Genomic DNA, 19,567 nt, shown 5'->3' on the forward strand with positions numbered 1-19,567 from the left:
CTCTTCACAATCAGGGAGTGTCAGCAGAGGCCTAGCAGGGAGCCTGAAATCCCACTTCCATCCAATAATAAGCCCTTACTCCAACCCAATGCAGAGTGAGGAATGTGAACCTTTATTCCCATCTGGCCAAAGCTCCTCCCCTCATCCCCACTGCTAAAATACAAGAGTTAAATAAGATTTAGAGTCAATGATACTCGAAATGTTCAGGATATAATAAAGAATCACACATCATACCAAGAACCAGGAAAATCTCAAATGAGAAAAAGGCAACTGATACCAATACTAAGATAACCCAGACTGGACAGATTTGACAGGCTTTTAAAGCAGCCATCATAAAAAAATAACTTCAAGCAGTTGTGAATATCTGTGAAACAAATGACAAAAATAGAAAGTCTCAGCAAAAAATAAATAAAAAATAAATTTCTTTTCCATTGTTTTATATTTTTATGTGAAGAAAACCAAATGAAGTCAGTTTTCCGTTACAAAATTCAACATAAATAGGAAAGAAATGTAGTATCTCTACTGAGGCAGATAATATAGGTTTGGAAACATTTTTGGGAAAAAAAGCTGGTGAACTGAAACTACTCAAAAGAAAAAACAGTACTAGCTCTTTTAACCCAAAACACTGTTTTCAGTTATAAAAAAAATACATGAGTAAAATATGAACATATACTTCTTTAAAAATAGTGATTCTCAAAGTTTGATCTGAGGATCAGCAATATAAATATCATCTGAGCACTTGTTGAAAATGTATATAATCAACCCCCAACTCAGATCTATTGCCTCAGAAACTCGGGGGGTAAAGTTCAACAACTGTGGTACAACAGACTGTCCAGGTGATTTTGATGCTTGCTAAAGTAAGCAGGCTGTCTTAAAATATTCTAACAAGCAGTGTGATAACAGTGGCAAGCACTACTTTAACACTTTTTATGTGCCTTGCACCATTCTAAATGCTCTGAATACTATTATATCATGCACTCATCAACATAACCCCTATTAAAAGCATAAATTATTCTCGATTCACAAATGAGAAAATTCCAGCACAGAAAGCGTCTTAGCTTGGGCTGCTATTATAAAATACCATGCACTGGGTGACTTAAACAACAGAAATTTATTTTCTCACAGTGTAGAGACTGAATGTCCATATTCAAGATACCAACATAGTCAGTGTCCGGTGAGAACCTCCCTAGCTAGCAGAAGGGTACCTTCTCACTGTGTCCTCACAAGAGAGAGAACAAACTGGTGTCTCTTCTTTTAATTAATTCTATCACAAGGCCTCACCCTCACAACCTCATCTAAACCTAATTACTTCCCAAAGGCCAAATCTGCAAATACTATCATGTTTGGGGATTACAAGTTCAACGAATGAATTTTGGGGTGAGACAATTCATCCACAGCAGAAAGATTAAGAAAACTACCCAAGGTCACCCAACTATAAGTAGTGAAATCAATAGTGAAATCATGCAAATTATGCTATGCTTCCTTCTAAAATATATGAGGTTTAAAAAACAGCAAAAACTTTCATAGTCCCACATTCCTTCAACAGCTAACTTTGCTAAATTTGGTATATAGTCTCTAAACTATTTCCTATGCAATTATTAATATATACTTACATACTGAGTTTGGTTGCTACTACATTGCTTGTTTTTATGTTTTTATCATAAATATTTTATTGGGATATTTAAATCTATATCATTCCTCTTAGCTACTATACCATTATATGGATGCACAAAAAGTTAATTAAACATTAACCTCTTGGTTTCTATGCAGGTCATTTCCATGTTTTTTTTTTTTTTTCACTAATACCAGTAATTCTGTAATTTTTCTGGTTAATTCATACAAATAATTACTGAAGTGTACAGAGTTTTCTAGATACTGGGGTTTCATAGTAAACATTAGATCTGTTTTCAGGAAACTTATCCAACCATCAAGCAGGGATAAATAAAAACAAGTAAAAAATAAGATAATTCCAGGTGGTAGTATTAAGTTAAAAAAATTGGATTAAAAATGATAGAGTATATTGGCAGTGTGGAGGAGGGAAGGGTTGAAAACTCATAAAGAAAAGATGTCTCTCTCTGAGGAAGTACAATTCAGATAATGAAAAAAATCCAGCCACATCAAGCTCAGGAAGAGGAAAAAGAAAATTCAAAGGCTTAGAGGAAAGTTTGAAAGAAGCTGTAAGTACAGAGAGAAGGTGTGCAGTTATGGTAGAAGATGATGTTGGAGTGGCGGAAGACCACAGATCAGTCAGAGATTTGTAGGTCACGGAGAAAAATCAGGATTATATTTTTAAGGACAATAAAAGGCCAGTTAAATATTTCATTTTGATCACAGAAAAAAAATACTACATCTTGGTACTATGATGCTGAATGAAAAATACAAGTCCCAGAAGGTTATATATAGGATAATAACATTTTGTTAAAATCATAAAATAAGCAAAGTAAAAAATGTATTTTTTAGGCATCTATATAAAGTAGTTTTAAAAGGCTAGTTTTCAAAACAATGTGCATATACTTAACATCACATAACTGTACATTTTAAAATGGAAAATTCTGTTATGTATATTTTACATAAGTGCAAAGGGCCTGAAATGGGAATGCGCTTTTCATGTCTGAGGAACAGCAAAGATGCTGTGCTATGTAGCTAAGGCAGAATGAGTGACAGAGAATAGTGAGAAAAGAGGTCAGAGCAGTAGCGTTACCTTATATTGCTTTTTAAAAATAAAAATAAAAATAAAAATTTATTTGTGAATACTGAGCTCCAATCTGAAAATAAATGTCACCAGTACGACATTCATAATACATATTCTCTCAAAAGGCACTTTGGTTCTTAAACAGCAACTACTGATTCTTGATTAAGATTTTTCCAATATTTTTGTTTTTTTCAAGTCACATGTCATCATCAAAGTTGCTAATGTCTCATATACTACATGTTTATAGCTACTTTACTTTCACGTATATAATCATCAATTACAAAAAAGATTCTAAAAAATTAATTTATATCTGTTCTCCCTCCGCCCTTTTAGTGAAATGTTTTCTGCTAAAAATATTTATATAAAGAAGTTTCTCGTGTTACAATATAAAACTTCTCCAAATTTGTCTTTCCTTTGAGTTTATATTTCATGTACTACTTCGATTTTAAATATACTTATATTTTTAGAAATAATATAAAAGCTTCTAAGTATTCTACAGAGTAATTTTATTTATAGGACAAAATAATACTTCATTATCTACATGCTTATAGACAGAATAGCAAGGTCTTGTTTGAGAAAAACATCTCTGTAATGAAAAACCCATTTCATCCAGTCTTGAAAATATCAACAAGAGAGATACCGACCTCAGGAGACAGTACAGAGTAAGCCTGTGGTGGTTTTTCCAATGAGACCGGTAGGCAAAACTGCCCAGTCTTTAATCGTCCATTCTGAAGCATTGGTATCCACTTTTAAACAAAAAGGAAACAATTTTCATTTAAATACGTTTGTTACATAAATGATTACTTGGGAAATTTATTTTAAAAACTTGATATGAGGCATATTTATCACACATCCCCAAAGGGATTTAATTATCTAATTATGAAGTTCCCCCTACAATATTTTGTTAAGGATGGTCCTCAAAACATTATTATGACTAGCTAACTATGCAATATTTAAATCTATAGGAGGTCCTTATTAGCCAAGGGGAGGTTGGTAGTAGAAAGTTGGTAGCCACAAGGTATATCATTTTAAAGTGGGGTAATAGTGTCAAAGTAAATAAGGATGTGAATTTTGAAAGCAAAGTTAAAAAGTATGACCAGAAATTTAATTTCTTACATTTAGCAAACTGATGTCACAAACTGCAAGAAGACAGAAAATGAATCAAAGGTTGAATTTTCTCTTTTGGGTAAGGCATGATTTTTCTGACAAAAATGTGATAGCACATTATGACGTCCTTCACCTTTGCAATTCAATCATAAAGATCTTCAAAAAATACTCAAGGGTTTTAATTGCCTTTAATTAAAGTAATAATATATGTATTTAATTGCCAAGGGTCTCTTTTAATCAATTTACTTTCAAACTATCTCTTCTGAAGAACCCTTAAAACTACTATATTTATACCGTACTGTTGGGTAAACACACAATAATCAGGAAAAACATCTGTTTATACACGCTAGTTAATCAATACATTAATGGGCATTTTCTTGACTCCTAACCAATGTGGGAAATCAGATAAAAACTATTATACCAACTATATCTTAAATATTATAATTATTTTTAAGATCAAAGAGCTAAATATTTAATAAAAATGTACTTACTGTATATCCCACAGGAGTTTCAAGAGGAGTATTTTGCTTTTGTTGACAACTAACATGATAAAAAGTAAAAAGCAAGTGATGATGGTCAGTTAAAGTAGCAGGGAGTTTAACTTTGATTTCTTCATGGAAATCAGGAGACCTTACAAACAAAACAAAACAAAACAAAACAAAAAACAGATCAATAGTCAGGAAATTGTTCAAAATAAATAACTACTGCATTTGTATATTTGAGTAACTTTTTAATTAATTTCAGGATTCATGCTTAATTTTTCTTCTGGCCTAAATATTTTCTTTATTCTCAAACCCTAAGTAACTAATTCCTACTTCAAGACGAGGGAGCTGCCTCTGTTTCTGAAATTTCTCACCCCATTTTTATTAATGGGCTGAGTAAGCCTGCTATTTGAAAATGCATTTATAATCACCACCTTGATGCTGAGGTCTTCATTAGAGTGGAAACTGTATGAAAGAAGAGACTAGGGCAATGCCTTCTATATATTATAAACCAATTCTAATACACATTACATAGAAAAAATAATATGAATTTTTATAAGTGTATACTTTAAAACCATACCAGAGAAAAACGTTTTACTATTATAGGACTACAGCTTAAAATTAAGACTAATTTGAATTATCCTTTTGTAAAAAAGAAAAAAGGTGTCTTTAGACAACTTAGTATAAAGTTGGGCTCTTTATGAAATGTTTTATATCAATTGTCCTCTTGCTAAAGAGATAAATAATGCTACCAAAACATTAATTAGTGTGTTGACTAACAGCTCAAAGAAAAGAAAAACACCAGGGAACACCCACAGATTACACCTGTCCCACAGTTTAGAAGTACTCCTAGCCACTTATAAGAATATAATAGATATCATATTTAATCAAACTAATGGCATTTTCATCTCAATATTCATTAAGGATGGCCCCAAGAATATTTTTATAGGAAAGTATGGCTGCTATTCATACTATAAACTTAAAAGGGTTAGGACCTTAGCATCCCAACCTTCCATATTCAACTAGTATCTCTCAGAGTTATAGTCAATGAAAATGCATTCAAACCATACAGCTCTAACTACCTTTAAAGTGAAGGCTGGCCCACCTATTAGGGTTTTTTCCTCTGATGCTAATTGGTCAAATTTTCTTCCATCTCAAATAAGCCTCGAAAATGCTAATGGGTGTAGATTTGGCCACAGAAATGTTAAGTGAAATGAGGCTTTTAATATCCACAAAGAAGATAGTTAATGCTGGCTATCTGAGAATTTGACAAATTTGGTGAATAAAAGATGCTATACATCATATTACTGATCTCACTAGTCACCACTGAATTATGAGAAAGTTGAATTTACTAGCAATGTTAGATGGTACTGTTATTTAAATTCTACTAATGCTGAGAGCAACAAAAATAAAGACTTAGCCACAAACCGAGATATTTTTTTAGAAATTACTATCTTCTTTATTAATATCTTTACTGGTATTGAGTGTTTTAGTTCATTTCTTTCCTCAAATCACATTGTGTGAAGACTGTTACAAAAAAGTAAAAATCTACCAGTTATTCATCAACAACTGAATTGCCTACCTTTAGGCTAAGCACTTTTGTGGTGGTTTTAAAGGGGAACACAAAAAATAATTACTCTCAAAAATATATAATCTAGTAGAAAAATAAATAAGACACATATATAACAATTGCTATGCTATAAAGCAGAGGTTGGCAAACTATAGCCCACAGGCCAAATCTAGTCTACTGCTTGGCTTTGTATAGCTCAAAAATTAAAAATGGTCTTTATATTTTTAAATGATTGAAAAAAAATCAAGACCAACATTTCGCTTGAAATAGTAAATGAAATTCAAATTTCAGAGTCCACAAATAAAATTTTATTAGAAGATAGCCATGCCTATTCATTTGCAACTTTACTTGTTTATGGCTGCTTTTATATTACAAAAACAGAGCTAAGTATATACAATGGAAATCTTATGGCCCACAAGACCTAAAATATATACTATTTGTCCCTTTGTGGAAAAAGTCTGCCAACCTCTGGTATAGAGCATATAGAGTAAGTACTTAAAAGAACAGAGTTGAACTGATTATTTCAAGATTTAGATGAGGGAATTGTATTTAAGAGGCACTATATAATATAGGCCTTAAAGAATGAGTAAAAGTTCAATAAATAGAGGGATTGTAATAGAAAAAAAGATCCAATAAAGGACCCAAAACAGGACAGCACAGAATACATTTAGTAATGAGGCAAACAGAAAATCATCGAGATCTAAAAGATAACTGGATATTAGAGAAAAAAAGAAGGCGGGAAGGGATGTCTTAAATTTTGAGTCAGAGTAACTGGAGAAATGGTGGTTCCATTAATTAAAATAAACAGTGAGACAGAGACAGGGTCTGGAAGAAGGCCAGGGATAAATATGCAGAAACTGAGGAGGCAGCAGGGAACCCAAATGAATATGCCCAACGGGCTACTAAAAATACATGTCTGTACCTCAGAAAGGTTATGACTGAAAGTAAGAGTTGTGAATAATCCACATAAAAATAAAAGTTGTAGCATTTTCATTGAATGTAACTCTGAGAAATACATATAAGATTATTTAGGAAGAGAATATTATAGAACAAGAGGGTTAAAAACAAAACCTGTGTTTTGTGTGCAATGTCTATACTTAAAAGAAAAAGAAAAATTAGAATAATTACGATAGAAGGAAAACAAGTGTTCAAAGAAATAGAAGGAAATTGAGAGAAGGCCATAAATAAAGGTGAGAAAGAAGAAAGTTTTAAGGAAGACAAGGAAAAACCACACTACACAACAGCGCTGCAAAAAGACTTTTGTTTCTTTAAGAATAGAAAAGTTAAGCTTCTTTTTGACAATAAGAGATGGAGCCAATGAAACAGGAAACTGATGATGCAAGAGAAGGGATAACTGATGGAGTCATATTCTGGAAGAAGCTGGATAAGACTGACAGCAGAGGTGAAAAGATTTGACAGTGGGCAGGGTAAGGGCCATTACTATCTTTGAAACAGAAGGAAAGGCAGATCAGTACAAAGATAATTTGAGGTGAAGAGTAGAGAAGCTGATGGATCTCAGGTTGGATGGTCTCCACTAGCTTAATAAAGCAGGATAGCTAAAAGCAGAGCAAACAGAAGTAAGGAGCTAGAGGAAGGGGGAGAAAGGCTTAAAATAACTACTGCCAAATGAGAGAAAGGGTAAAAAATGTGATGACAAAAAGATTACCAAAGAATGGTGGGGCCAAAATCGAGATAAAAATAAAATAAAATGAATTACTGTAGCCCCATCACAGAATAAAATAATATCAATTTGTGACTGGTACAATTCTGTGATTTTCCTCCAACAGCATTAAATTAAAAAAGAATTAAAGGTTATCTAAAGTTAACAATTTCCCAAAGAAGTAACATGGAAAGGCACTAAGTGAAAGGATTACTGGATGTTTAGAATAACACCAATTTAACTAAGGGGTTCAAGCTTAAGTAAAACTACAAAGTGTTAGGGGAATGTAATAGGGAAAGATCGAAAGGACCAGAAGCCACAATGATAACTAATAACACTATAATAAAAAAAGAAAGAATCAGAATTTGATAGAAAAGATGTTTTGTGTCTAAAGTCTTACATTTGAGATGTCTATGAAAAATGTGGATCTCCAGATTTAAAATTATAACTCTGATGTCACCTGTCTTGATTTTGCACAATCAGTGCAGCAAGGCATTCGGTAAACACACTAAGGTGAGTGCTAACAATGGCCACTGAGGAGTGAGTAACTTTGAAAGAAATATTTGAATTCAGTACCTGTTATGATATACTACGGCTGTATAGGCTTCCTTTGAAAATTCTGAACAGCTAGATTTACCAAAGATTACCTGTAACAAATAACAGCATGTTGAAACTTTGTTGTAATAAATGCTGAATGTTTCATATCTATGTAAGAATTGTCTGATTTAATAACTGTTTGAGAACAATGGGCAAAATCAGCCCAATGAAGAACAATGTGCCTACTGACGTTCATTAATCAGTTCAATTGCTTAATTCTGAATTTCTTTTCAACTATAGACCCATCTGACATTCAAACATTCAAAAAGTTTCTATCCATTATATTTATATTTCTTGGGCAATAAGGTACATTACTTTCTCTTTTTTTAAAAGAAGGTGAAGAATTCATTTTAAAATCTGGATGTAGCACATCATTTGGAATTTATATAAGAAATATGGCCCTAGAATTGTGGCATATATCTACTATACAAATTGGTGGGTTCTCCACAAAAACGGCAGTCATTCTGAAAGTCAAATATATATTATTTATAAGTGATATTTAAAAATCCTATTTTAGGTCAAAATATATATCCTTTGCTTCAAGTACTCCCTGCAAGCTACTCTGCAATGAAGGAAGACATTCTATATATTCTTACATATGTGTTTTTTAAAGAAATCCACCACGTTAAAAAAAATATTATATTATTTTTGGAGAAAAAAATAATTCAATCTTACATATCTGCCTCTTGAATTCTAACAAAAGCTGTGGTTAATTAGGGCAGCAGATTAGATCAATGGCTTAATGATGTCAAGGTCATAGCTATGATTCCTATGTGAGACAGTTAGGCTTGCAATATTATCTAGCCATAGATAAAACTCACATCTGGCCAGCCATCTCTACGTATGCATGAATAAGTATGTGGGCATGTTATCACAGTCCCATTAACACAATTGGTAAAATTCAACACTTATTTCCTATACAAAGGGATTAATTGGACCATTCCAAAATAAAAAGAACACATTAACAGGTACTTTGTTTCTTTTTGCAACATCTCAATCAGGTCCTTTTATTTTAAGGGGATGTCAAAGCTTAACAATTATGATCCTAGGTAACTCTAATTTCATCAATTTGCTAAGAAAACCTTACTACGTTCCAGTGCAAGAATCATGAAGTTTATGATTTTTATCATATCGACATTATGTGATCAAAAAATTCTCTTAGGACTCATTTAAATAGTCCTTATTTAAAAAAAAAATAAGTAAAATCTATCCAAGTTTATACACTCTTTCAAACCAGCCCCTCACATAAGCCTAAAAGCATTATATTTTCATATGACTAATAATACACAAATAAAGACATGCAGTACCTTTTACCCTCTGAGAAGCTATCATTTTTCATAAAGTAATTTATTTTCATAACAAATGATATAAAGTAGAAAGTTCTTTCTTTGACCATTTGACATGTATTTTTAATCATCTGTCAACACAGACTGAGCATCAATTATATGCCATTATATACCAAGCACTACAATAGGCATCGAGATATAAATATGAGTAAGACACGGTCCCTGCCCTCAAGGAGCTCACAGTCTAGTGGACAAGATGAAGAAATAAACATATAATCATAAAGTGATAAGGCCATAAAAGAAGTGATAAGATGCTACGGTAGCATTAAAAGAGGGAGTAGTCTAACTGTCAATGTGGCTGGATGCAGCTGGGGCTCTGTAGAGGAGGCCATACAGATGCTAAAACAAGGAAGAGCTTGTTAGGCAAACAATAAAACAGATTATTTTACATAGTCTACATTTGTCATTAAACTCAAATTCATATTGCAATTTACATATAGGATAATAAAGCATCTATTTTCACAATCCAGTATCTTTTCATCGACTATAATACATTCATTCTTTTAGCAGAAATGAAGAGCTAGTAGAGCATGAAATGCTAATTCAAACTTTAAAAATAAATTCTACATTTCTTCAACAAATATTTATTCAATGTTTATTTTTTGCACGGAACTGAAATAGCTGCCATAGAAGAATACAAAGATGAATAATTTGCGCTTGCTGCTGTCAAGATTTATAAATGCTGATGAAATTGAGGCAATAAGGGGAGATATATAGCTTTCCTAGTAAGCAGAAAATCAGAACTCGCCTCAAATGACTGATACAGAAAGCTAAAATAATTCTGTTAACAATATATCTATTCTTAGCTCATTTTCATTCTACTAGGTTGAACATCTACAGTGACAGTTGTGCTCCTATTCCATGTTACTAACTTCAAGTTGATCCGAAAATCTGTTTTCATGGAACTTGCATTTATTAATGTCCCATGAGTCCTAAATCACAATTTGGGCAGTCAACAATCTCCCCAGTCTGGCCTCAATCTAGTACTGCTGACTTATCTTCCACTGCTCTGGTTCACTGGCGACTCACCACTGGACCCCTTTGAAGGCCATTCTCCAACTTGAATTGGTTTCATTTCTGCACCATCTAGACCTACTGCCAAAACATTTTAACCTCTGTTAACGCATTCTCACCTACCACTGAACATCTATGTCTTTGAAACCCTATACCAATCTTTTAATAATTAGCACATACCTTGCTTTTCAATATTGGCTATGAAAATGTAATCCTTTGGGAAGATGTCAAACCACTGACACCTGCCTGATTCCCATGCCCAGAGATAATAATTTAATTGGAATGAGATTTAGTCTGGGCATTGGTAGTTTTAAAAGCTCCCTAGGAGAGTGTAATTAACATGCAGCCAATGTTGAGAACTATTGCCAGAGTTTCTCAGCAAAGACTTGGAGAATCATACATATTAGAATCAGGTGGGGCTATTTTTAAACTATACCACAGCCCATTACTTTTCACTTCCCTCGCCTGGCTTTTCATTCTAAAGGAGGAGAATCAGAATCACAGACATCAAGGAAGAGAAAAAGTATCCGTGGCTTTGTTAGAGTACCCTAGGTAATTCTGCTCTGACCCTCTTTTGAAAGTTGCCATTTTAGATTTTCATGCATTTGTCTTATATCCTCTAGATTACAAGTCTTATTCATCTTTGTATCTCTGGGAGTGCCCGACATATACCAAATTCTCAATAAATAAAAGAATTTAAGTAAATTTATTACTATCTGTAATGCAGTTAGAAATGTGGTTTACAGGATCACATTAATTTCTAGTTTAGGGCTGCCAATCACGTGATACCCTCCCAAAAAATGTCTATTGGAACCATATATGAAGAATAAGAAAAGAATATTTCTTACCGGCATAGCATTACTTGGATCCTCTCCATACATAAACTGGACTTTCACTGTTATATTTCTAGCAGAACCCTGACGATTGGCAAAATTGAGACTCTGAGGGTATATGTAGAGAAGATTTCTGTGAAGGCAATAGTATGCATGACAGTGAATATATATCTAGAAACACTGTATCACTACATGCCACAAAAGAGAGAGATGAACAAATACTGAATGTTCATATTTGCTAGCCACTATATTAAGTATTTTCACATAAAATGTTTTACTTGCTCTTCAGACTAATCATTCAAATAGACAGCAATAAAATACACCCCAACTGGAATCAGCTATTTCTCCAAGGAGCTGTGGTTCTTTGAATGAGAAGTGTTTTCCCAAGCTACAGTCTGGGCTCTCATTGTGGGTTAGGCATTGTTTCTAGGCCATTTAAATAGAAAAAGTTAAGGGAAAATGCTTTTAATGTAAAATACACCCTGAGTTCATATTGCTATTTCAAATTCAAAACTATAACGTTCTTATTAAAGTTTTCAATTTTGCATCTATATATTATTTTTCCCATGCTGAGAATGATACTCAAGGACATCAACTAGGAGAGAATTAGAATGTCACTTAATTATTCGTGTGTGTTAATCCAAGAATGTAGTCTTAAGGAACACCAAGATTCTGTGGTCAGCCAGGGGACAATGAGCCTGCAAAGACGACTGAGAAGGCACCCACAGAGAAGCAGAAGGAAAACCATGAGAATACAGTGACATGAAAGCCAAGGGAAGAAAATATGCAAATTACAGAATTAAGTGTCAAATGCTAATCAGAGGCCAAAAGAATTGAAAACTTTTGGATTTAGCAACATAAAATTCACTTATAATTTCAGGCTGAAAACAAATAAAGTAGGTTCAAGAGCAAGTAAGAGGTAACAAAATGAAACAAGTGAAATTCTGAAAAGTATGTGAAGGGAGGAAAGATAATGCAACTGTTGGAGACAATACGAAGATCTATGAGTTTTTTAAGATAGAAAAGATTTGAGTAAACCCTAATGAAAAGAATCTACTTGAGACAAGGTTTGCATATACTAGGACAAGAATGTAAAGTTCCTGAAATGGTGGGAGAGAACAGCATATAAAAATAGATGGGCCTTAACTATGTTTATAATTCCTCTTTGTAACAAACATTTACTGAGTATGCAGTGTGCCAGATACTGAGAATAGAGCAATAAAAGACTTGAAGTCCTTGATTTCATAGAACTCATGGTCTAGAGGGAGAATCAGACAAGTAAATAACTGTAATGCAGCATGATAAATGTTATGAACATAGAATGTCAGCAGAACTCACAAGAGGACTTGAGACTAAAGAATCAAACCACAAATTTCAATGAGAAATTTGTAAGTAGAATAGGCATGAAAAATACAAAGAAAAGCAAAACCTGTCATGCTTTTCCCCACCCCTGAGAATCTCTGCATTGGGATTACTACTGTCCTCACTTTGTGGACATGAACATGACTGTCCTCTTCCCATCCTTCAAGTCTCAGAAAGCCTTATCTTTACCTCCCCGCACCATCACATCACTTTGCTATTTCATTTGCAACCCTTAAAAAATCTTCTAAGGATAATTCTAAACTCTTGTTCATTTATGCATTGTTTATATCTCCTTTAACAGAGCCCAGACTCCTTGAGAGTAAGGACTTTATCTATCTAGTTAACTGTTATATTCTCAATGCCTAAAACAGAGCCTCATATTGAATGGAGGAATAAATTAATGGTACAAAATATTTAGTTACTTAACATTTCTGGGAGTTTGGACTCTGGATTAAATGGGAATTAATTGATCATTATCTATAAACCATGCTTGCTTTCCAATATAAGCAATACAATTTTAAATTCAACTTGTCTCTGAAAGCTAAAGGCATGCAACTGAATCCAGGTTCTTTTCCATTTGACTATTACCTCCACTAATAAAGTCCCATAAAACTCTAGCAAGTCTCTACCTTGTATTTATAATACTCCTTCATAGGAATTTCAAATCGGCAGAGTGCAGGTAGATTAATGAGAAGTGCTGAGATAGCCAACTAGCCATTTGGTGGAAAACTAAATTCATATTTTAGCCCCTCCTCAAAATAAATTGCAGATCAATCATAGGTTTAAATAATAAAAATAAAACCATAAAAGTATTAGAAAAGCCCTAAAAAAGACCATATTTTATTATTGAAGGAGACATTTCTGAGCATGAGCTACAAAAATCCTAAAAGATAAATTTAAAAGCCTCTATAGAGCAAGCGATAGAAGACAAAACAACAAATTGGAAAAACACTGTTACAGATATGACAAAAAGTATCTAAAATATGTAAATAATTCCTAAATTAGTCAGAAATAGACTAACAAAAAATGAGGAAGGAGTTTACTGAGGGGGTACTTTCATAATACTCAGGTATTTCACAAAGAGGGCAAAATAGATGGCCAACAAAATAAACTAGATATATTTGCCTATTATATTTATTGATATTTTTTGTTTTACTCATTCAAAGCACTGGTAAAAATTCATGAGAAAAGAGGAACTCTCATTTACTCCTGGTAGGGATGTAAATGGCACAACAAAGGATACTCTGATAAGAGAAATCATAATTTGAAAGTTAACATTTATAAACTTATCATATTAAAATATTTATACACAAATTGGTTAGAAAATATCAAGACCGAAGGCAGAGACTTTGCTGAAATATTTTAATATGACCTATTTATATGAATAGAATATATATTGTATCTAGTAGCACAGGCAGGTTTTAAATTAATAAGTCTCAATTATAGATCTTTCTGTTTCTCAGACCTGCCATAAAGACATAGCATATAATTTGAACAAGACTGCTTTCTTGGTAATTTTTGACATGTAAACATATCTGTAGAGATAACAAATTGGCAGGATTATGTGCTTGCTTTCAATATGTTCGATATTTCATTGTCTGTTAGTCTAACAATAACAGTTAAAAGTGTGCTAGGTTTGCAGTTTATTGGCTGTTAGCTTTTCTTATTGATAATCTGAGAAGAGCAGAGTGGTATGTAATATCTTGTGTTATTAGTATTAGGTTTTGACATTAGCATAAATGGCATTTTCCAGGGCCCAGTCTGTTGTGAAGGATCTGTTGTGAAGTTCACTTACTGGGTATTAGTTTTTCCTACTAAATAACTATGTGATCTTAAAGTCACTTAACTTTTTAGAGTTTTGGTTTCTTCGTTTAAACTTGAAGATGATCTAAGGCTTCTTCCAGTTCAGAAATTCATCATTCAAAATTTTCACATATTTTATTACATGTATATAATTTTATAGTAATAGTATTTTATGTTTGTGAACAGGCTCTTTTAATCATAATAAAAGGTATAGGGAAAACAATTTAGAAAAATAACATAATAAAAACAAAAATATAGAAATCAAACTAGTTGGTAAAAAAACCTTTTTAGATAATTAGCAAAAATAACCTACTAAAATATGAGTCATGAAATTACTGAAACATAATTATATGTTTGTTTAGTGAAAATTGCTACTAATATTTGTTTTGTAATTCTTGGCTTTTTTTTTTTTTTTTTACCATTTTCTCCGAGTCTTATTTTTGGAACCCCCTTGAATGACTTTTTAATAGTATTTCTAAAGTTTTTGAACTGTAGAACTGTATATTGGAATGTTTAGATTCTGACAGTTTTATAATAAATAGGTACCTCTCTCACCTAGCCTGTTGTTTACATTGTAGATTAATTATATTTGGTGGGATTAAACTGTATCAGGTACACAGTTTCTAATAACAAGAATAATCATAATCATAGCAATGATGGTAATGATTTTGATAATGTAAATTTAACAAAACCAAAAAAGTAGTAGTATGTTTAAAAATAAATGTTCCATTGTGCTGCTTGTAACTTAGTGTTAAAAGAAAAAATACTAAATACTTCAATTAACTTATAAGTGATTATTTTTTTTGAGTGTTCATATGAAGAACTTTTTGAGAAAATAATAAATCCTTTAAAAATTCCTTATTTTGACAAATTAATATAGAATTGTTAAGAGTGTGGGCTCTGGAATCGGACTTGGTTTGGGTCCAACAGTCAGTTCTAGCTGTCCAGCCTTGGACAAGTTACTTACTTAACCTTGCCATACCTCAGTCTCCTCATCAGTAAGTTGAGGTAGCTACATATATAGTACTTAATAGGGTTATGAGAATTAAAAGAATATATAAAGCATTTAGGACGTAATGATTAGGAGTATGGTTATGAATCAAAATCCTGGCTCTGCTGTTCTTCAGCTGTGTGATTCTTGGTCAAACTGCTTAGCTTTTCTGTACCTCTATTTTCTTGTCTGTCAAGTGAAGATAATATTGGGTTGTATAAAGATTAAAAAATTAATATTTTTTAAAGAACTTAGAATACTACCCAGTAATAGTAAACACTATAAAGTATGATATATTAGCTGTTTTTGGTAATTAGAAACAATCAATGCATTTCGGTACATACTGTAATATTTTCTCAGTGAATATTATCTAATCTCATGTTAAGATGGCATAAGTAGGGAAATTTTGCTAGAATCTAAGTTGTATGAGTTTTGCTCTCTTGGACCTTAGTAAGTGCAAGGAATTATGTCTTTTGTTTACCCCTATATACTTTTTCTATGTATTCAATATAGACCACATACACATTTCTGTTAAAAGAAATAAAGAAGACAAGTAAATAAAAATATACAAATACTTTTACTAATGAAGAAGAAAAACAAAAAGTTTTGCCTTGCTCTCTCTTTTTTTTTTAAACTCATTAAATAATGTACCTGATTACATATTTTGAGAACAGAACATCTTGTACAATCTGTATAGCATTGTTTATCCCATTTAACATCAAAAACAATAACACATTTGAACTAAAAGATGTGTACAAGTTGTACTTTTAATATCACCACCCATTCCCCTAATTGTATAGCCAATATCACTTTTTAAAAGCAGGCATATATTATTTTATCAGTTAAGAAAAATTGGTATTCAAGAATCCACAGAAAATTCTTTCTTCTCAATCAAGAGCACCAAGAAGTACTCCCTCTCTTCACTTAAATTGAAACAAACAATGTAGAACATGATGGTAAGGTAATTTGGTTTCCTTCTTGAAACTATTATCAAATTCTTTTTCTACCTTTGACATTTCCGTTTAAAAAATCCCTATTTTCAGGGCCTGTTCTAGATAAAAGAAAGTAGAGACAAATCCACCAAATACAATATGCCGACCTAAATTGGATTCTGGTGGGTTTAAAAAAAAAAAAAAAAACTCTATAAAAAACACATACTTAAGATAATCAGGGATATATGAATATAGACTTGGTATTAGATAACACAGAATTCTTATTAGTTTTCTTAGATGTAATAATGGTTTTGCAGTCATGTAGGAAAATAGTCTCATGTTTAAGAGATGCATGCTGAAATATATAAGAGGTTAAGGGTCACGATGCTTGCAAATTGCTTTCAAAAAGCACAGCAAAATACGTACTTGTGTATATGTATGTTTATAAAGCAAATATGGCAAAACGTTACAATTGTTGAATATGAATGGAAAGATTATGGTATTCTCTTCGATATTTTTTTCTACTTCCCTGTTTGCCTTAAAATTTGCCTGATAAAGGAAAAAAGTCTCTATTCTCAACAAAATGATATAGTTTAAAAACATTTATTCTTTATGTAATTCATACAGAAAAAAGGTCTCTATTAGTTTCCTCCATGTATGTTCATTCTTTCCACATATATCTGTGACTATCTTCTATGAACCAAACATTATTTTGGTATCTCATATGTGATATTTTTATATTCTTCCTATACCTAGCCAAAAAAAAAAAAAAAAAAAAAAGGCTTAAAATTCTCATTTTGTCACTTTTTTCAAAAAGAAATCAGTTTGGTAATAACTATTTTGATATTATTTACACAATATGCCATCTAATAAAAAATGCTTTAGCATAAAGTACTTTTTCAGTAATATATTACTGAAAAGGGTTGAAGGCCACATTCACCATAATTCCATAAAATGTCAAGTAAAATCTCAAGCTCTAAAGATATCAACCTTATTACTATATCTTATGTAATATTTTGTTCATTCTAGACATTCCTGTTGATTGTACCACCATTTATAACAAAGGCAAACAAACAAGTGGCATCTATTCCATTAGACCCAGCAACTCTCAAATTTTTAATGTTTACTGTGATGTTAAACCAGGTAAAATTAGCCTACAAAGAAAATGGACAGCAGTTAATTCAGGTTACTCACTCACTGCCTATTAGTAAGACTAATCCTGTTATGTTTGTTCTGAATATATAATGAAATATATATAACATGAACAGTTATATAGATCTAGTACTTATATTTTTCTTGCTTTTTCATGTATTTATCCATGAATTTATTCAATATTCTCCATCTTTTTCTATAAAATAATCTGAAAAGATTATTTTCAATAAGTTTATTAAGACAAATTCATTAGTTGCCCTTCACTTAACTTCTTGGGACGATAATAAATAAAAAAAATGTCATTACCATAGCAACATTAATAACTACCTTACATAGCCATCAATTAAAATGAAACCAAATAACAGTATTTTGTTATATCTGTCAGCATGAATCTACTAAAAATACAGCCTTTCGTTCATTATACTCAAGTAATTCATGGACATAAATTCAGTACCGAATAGATGGATCACAAGACTTCAATGAAACTTGAGAAAACTACAAATATGGTTTTGAGAATCTTGATGGTAAGTTGACCATTCATTTATTAATTCACTTGTTAAATATATTTATTGAAAACCTATCATGGATTGGGCATTAGGAATGCAACAATGAATGAGGAACAGTCCTGGCCTTCATAGAACTTATTTAAAAATAATTACCTACTTGTCAGTAATTACATTTATTACAGTGTCTTTATTTGAATTATATGATTTACAGTTACATGTCTATTCTTAAGTATACTTACCACAATTTGATGGCTTCTAATTACATAATTATCAAAAACAATTTTGATCAAGTACTATGTGCTTTGTTCATAGCATTTATAGATGGTAAATGCTATGACCAAGCTATGAAGAAAATCATTCTTATCAATTGTCACTCTACTTTCTTATTAAATTTTAAATATCAGTTATTTGGAGGTTGTAAGACGTGAAGGTGTCAGATGTACAGTCTAAAATGTTGAGATTTCAATGATTAATGTATACTATAAAACGTGTGGTTTAAAAGTTAACTCAATGAAAATTATTATAATATTTTGATGACAAATTAAACAAGATAAAAAATAAAGTAAGCAAAATAAAAATAAATAGGAGGTTTACAATCTAAAAATTCATATCATAAAAATCCATGAATGATGTACAAGTACTCATTTGTAAAGTGGAAAGCATCCATTATTTTTAAACACTCAATACCATTTGACCATTCAAAAAATTTTGTACTCCAACTACCAGTTAAATCCCTAACTAAAAGGTTTATATTCAGTGATTGTTTTGTAGCTCCAAAGCTTCTTTTGGAGTGAGTATAACCCAAAAATAAAAGGCTGACACTTAAGTCTATAGTACTCATTTGTTACTGTAAGAAAGTAAGCCGTTTATTATGCTATGCATGAATCAGTACCCAATATGTGGCTCTGTTTATATCTTTAAATTTAGATTTTGTTATAATGACCCATTGGAAGCAATTAGGAAACCAGTTTTGGTACCAAATTTTTATTTCCCAAGTATGCAATTTTCCCCCCATTAGTGATGGTTATTTATATGCTTGGTGTTGAAATTTTTTATTTGCTTCCTGGTTTCTACCAATAAGCAAAATGAAAATCTATTGATTGAACATTATTGGTAGTAATCTTAGTGTTTTCCCTGTTCTGTCAGCCTTCCCATTAAACTGTATTTTAGATTAAAAAAAAAAAAAAAGGAAACCATTTGTATTTGCAATCTTTAAAATAAAGTCCCCTACTAATTCAAAAATTGGTAAGAAAATTTTGATTATTTTCTTACTTTAAAAAAGATCTATGTGTTTATGTTTTTAATTCCAAATAAAAATTATTTTTAAAATTATAGAGAAGTTATTAAAAATTATACTTTTTAATTTAAAACATTCTTAAATGCGATATTTTACCAATGACCAAATCTAAAAATATCTGTTATACTCTAATATGTTTCATCTGTAAAATGTTTCATAATATCCATTTTAGAAAGGATAATCAGATTTAGGCAGGCCTATTAATATTTTTAACATTTTTGTA

General features: G+C 31.7%; 1 protein-coding gene across 9 annotated transcripts in view; it reads right to left on the minus strand.

Moving 5' to 3' along the window:
• Window positions 1–19,567, minus strand: part of DOCK7 (dedicator of cytokinesis 7) — a 154,703-nt gene that overhangs the window by 77,264 nt on the left and 57,872 nt on the right. For 8 of the 9 annotated variants that reach the window (XM_036234638.1, XM_036234678.1, XM_036234672.1 and 5 more), the window contains exons 15-18: window positions 11,317–11,434; window positions 8,088–8,158; window positions 4,291–4,429; window positions 3,337–3,438 (exon numbers count right to left, since the gene is read on the minus strand). In XM_036234638.1, coding sequence (XP_036090531.1) covers window positions 3,337–3,438; window positions 4,291–4,429; window positions 8,088–8,158; window positions 11,317–11,434 — 430 coding nt within the window. Of the gene's footprint in view, window positions 1–3,336; window positions 3,439–4,290; window positions 4,430–8,087; window positions 8,159–11,316; window positions 11,435–19,567 lie in introns of those variants that run through there. The other variant, XR_004955171.1, reaches the window with a different exon arrangement.

The sequence above is a fragment of the Rousettus aegyptiacus genome, unplaced genomic scaffold (genome assembly GCF_014176215.1).
Source record: "Rousettus aegyptiacus isolate mRouAeg1 unplaced genomic scaffold, mRouAeg1.p scaffold_m13_p_1, whole genome shotgun sequence".
NCBI classification, from domain to species: Eukaryota; Metazoa; Chordata; class Mammalia; order Chiroptera; family Pteropodidae; genus Rousettus; species Rousettus aegyptiacus.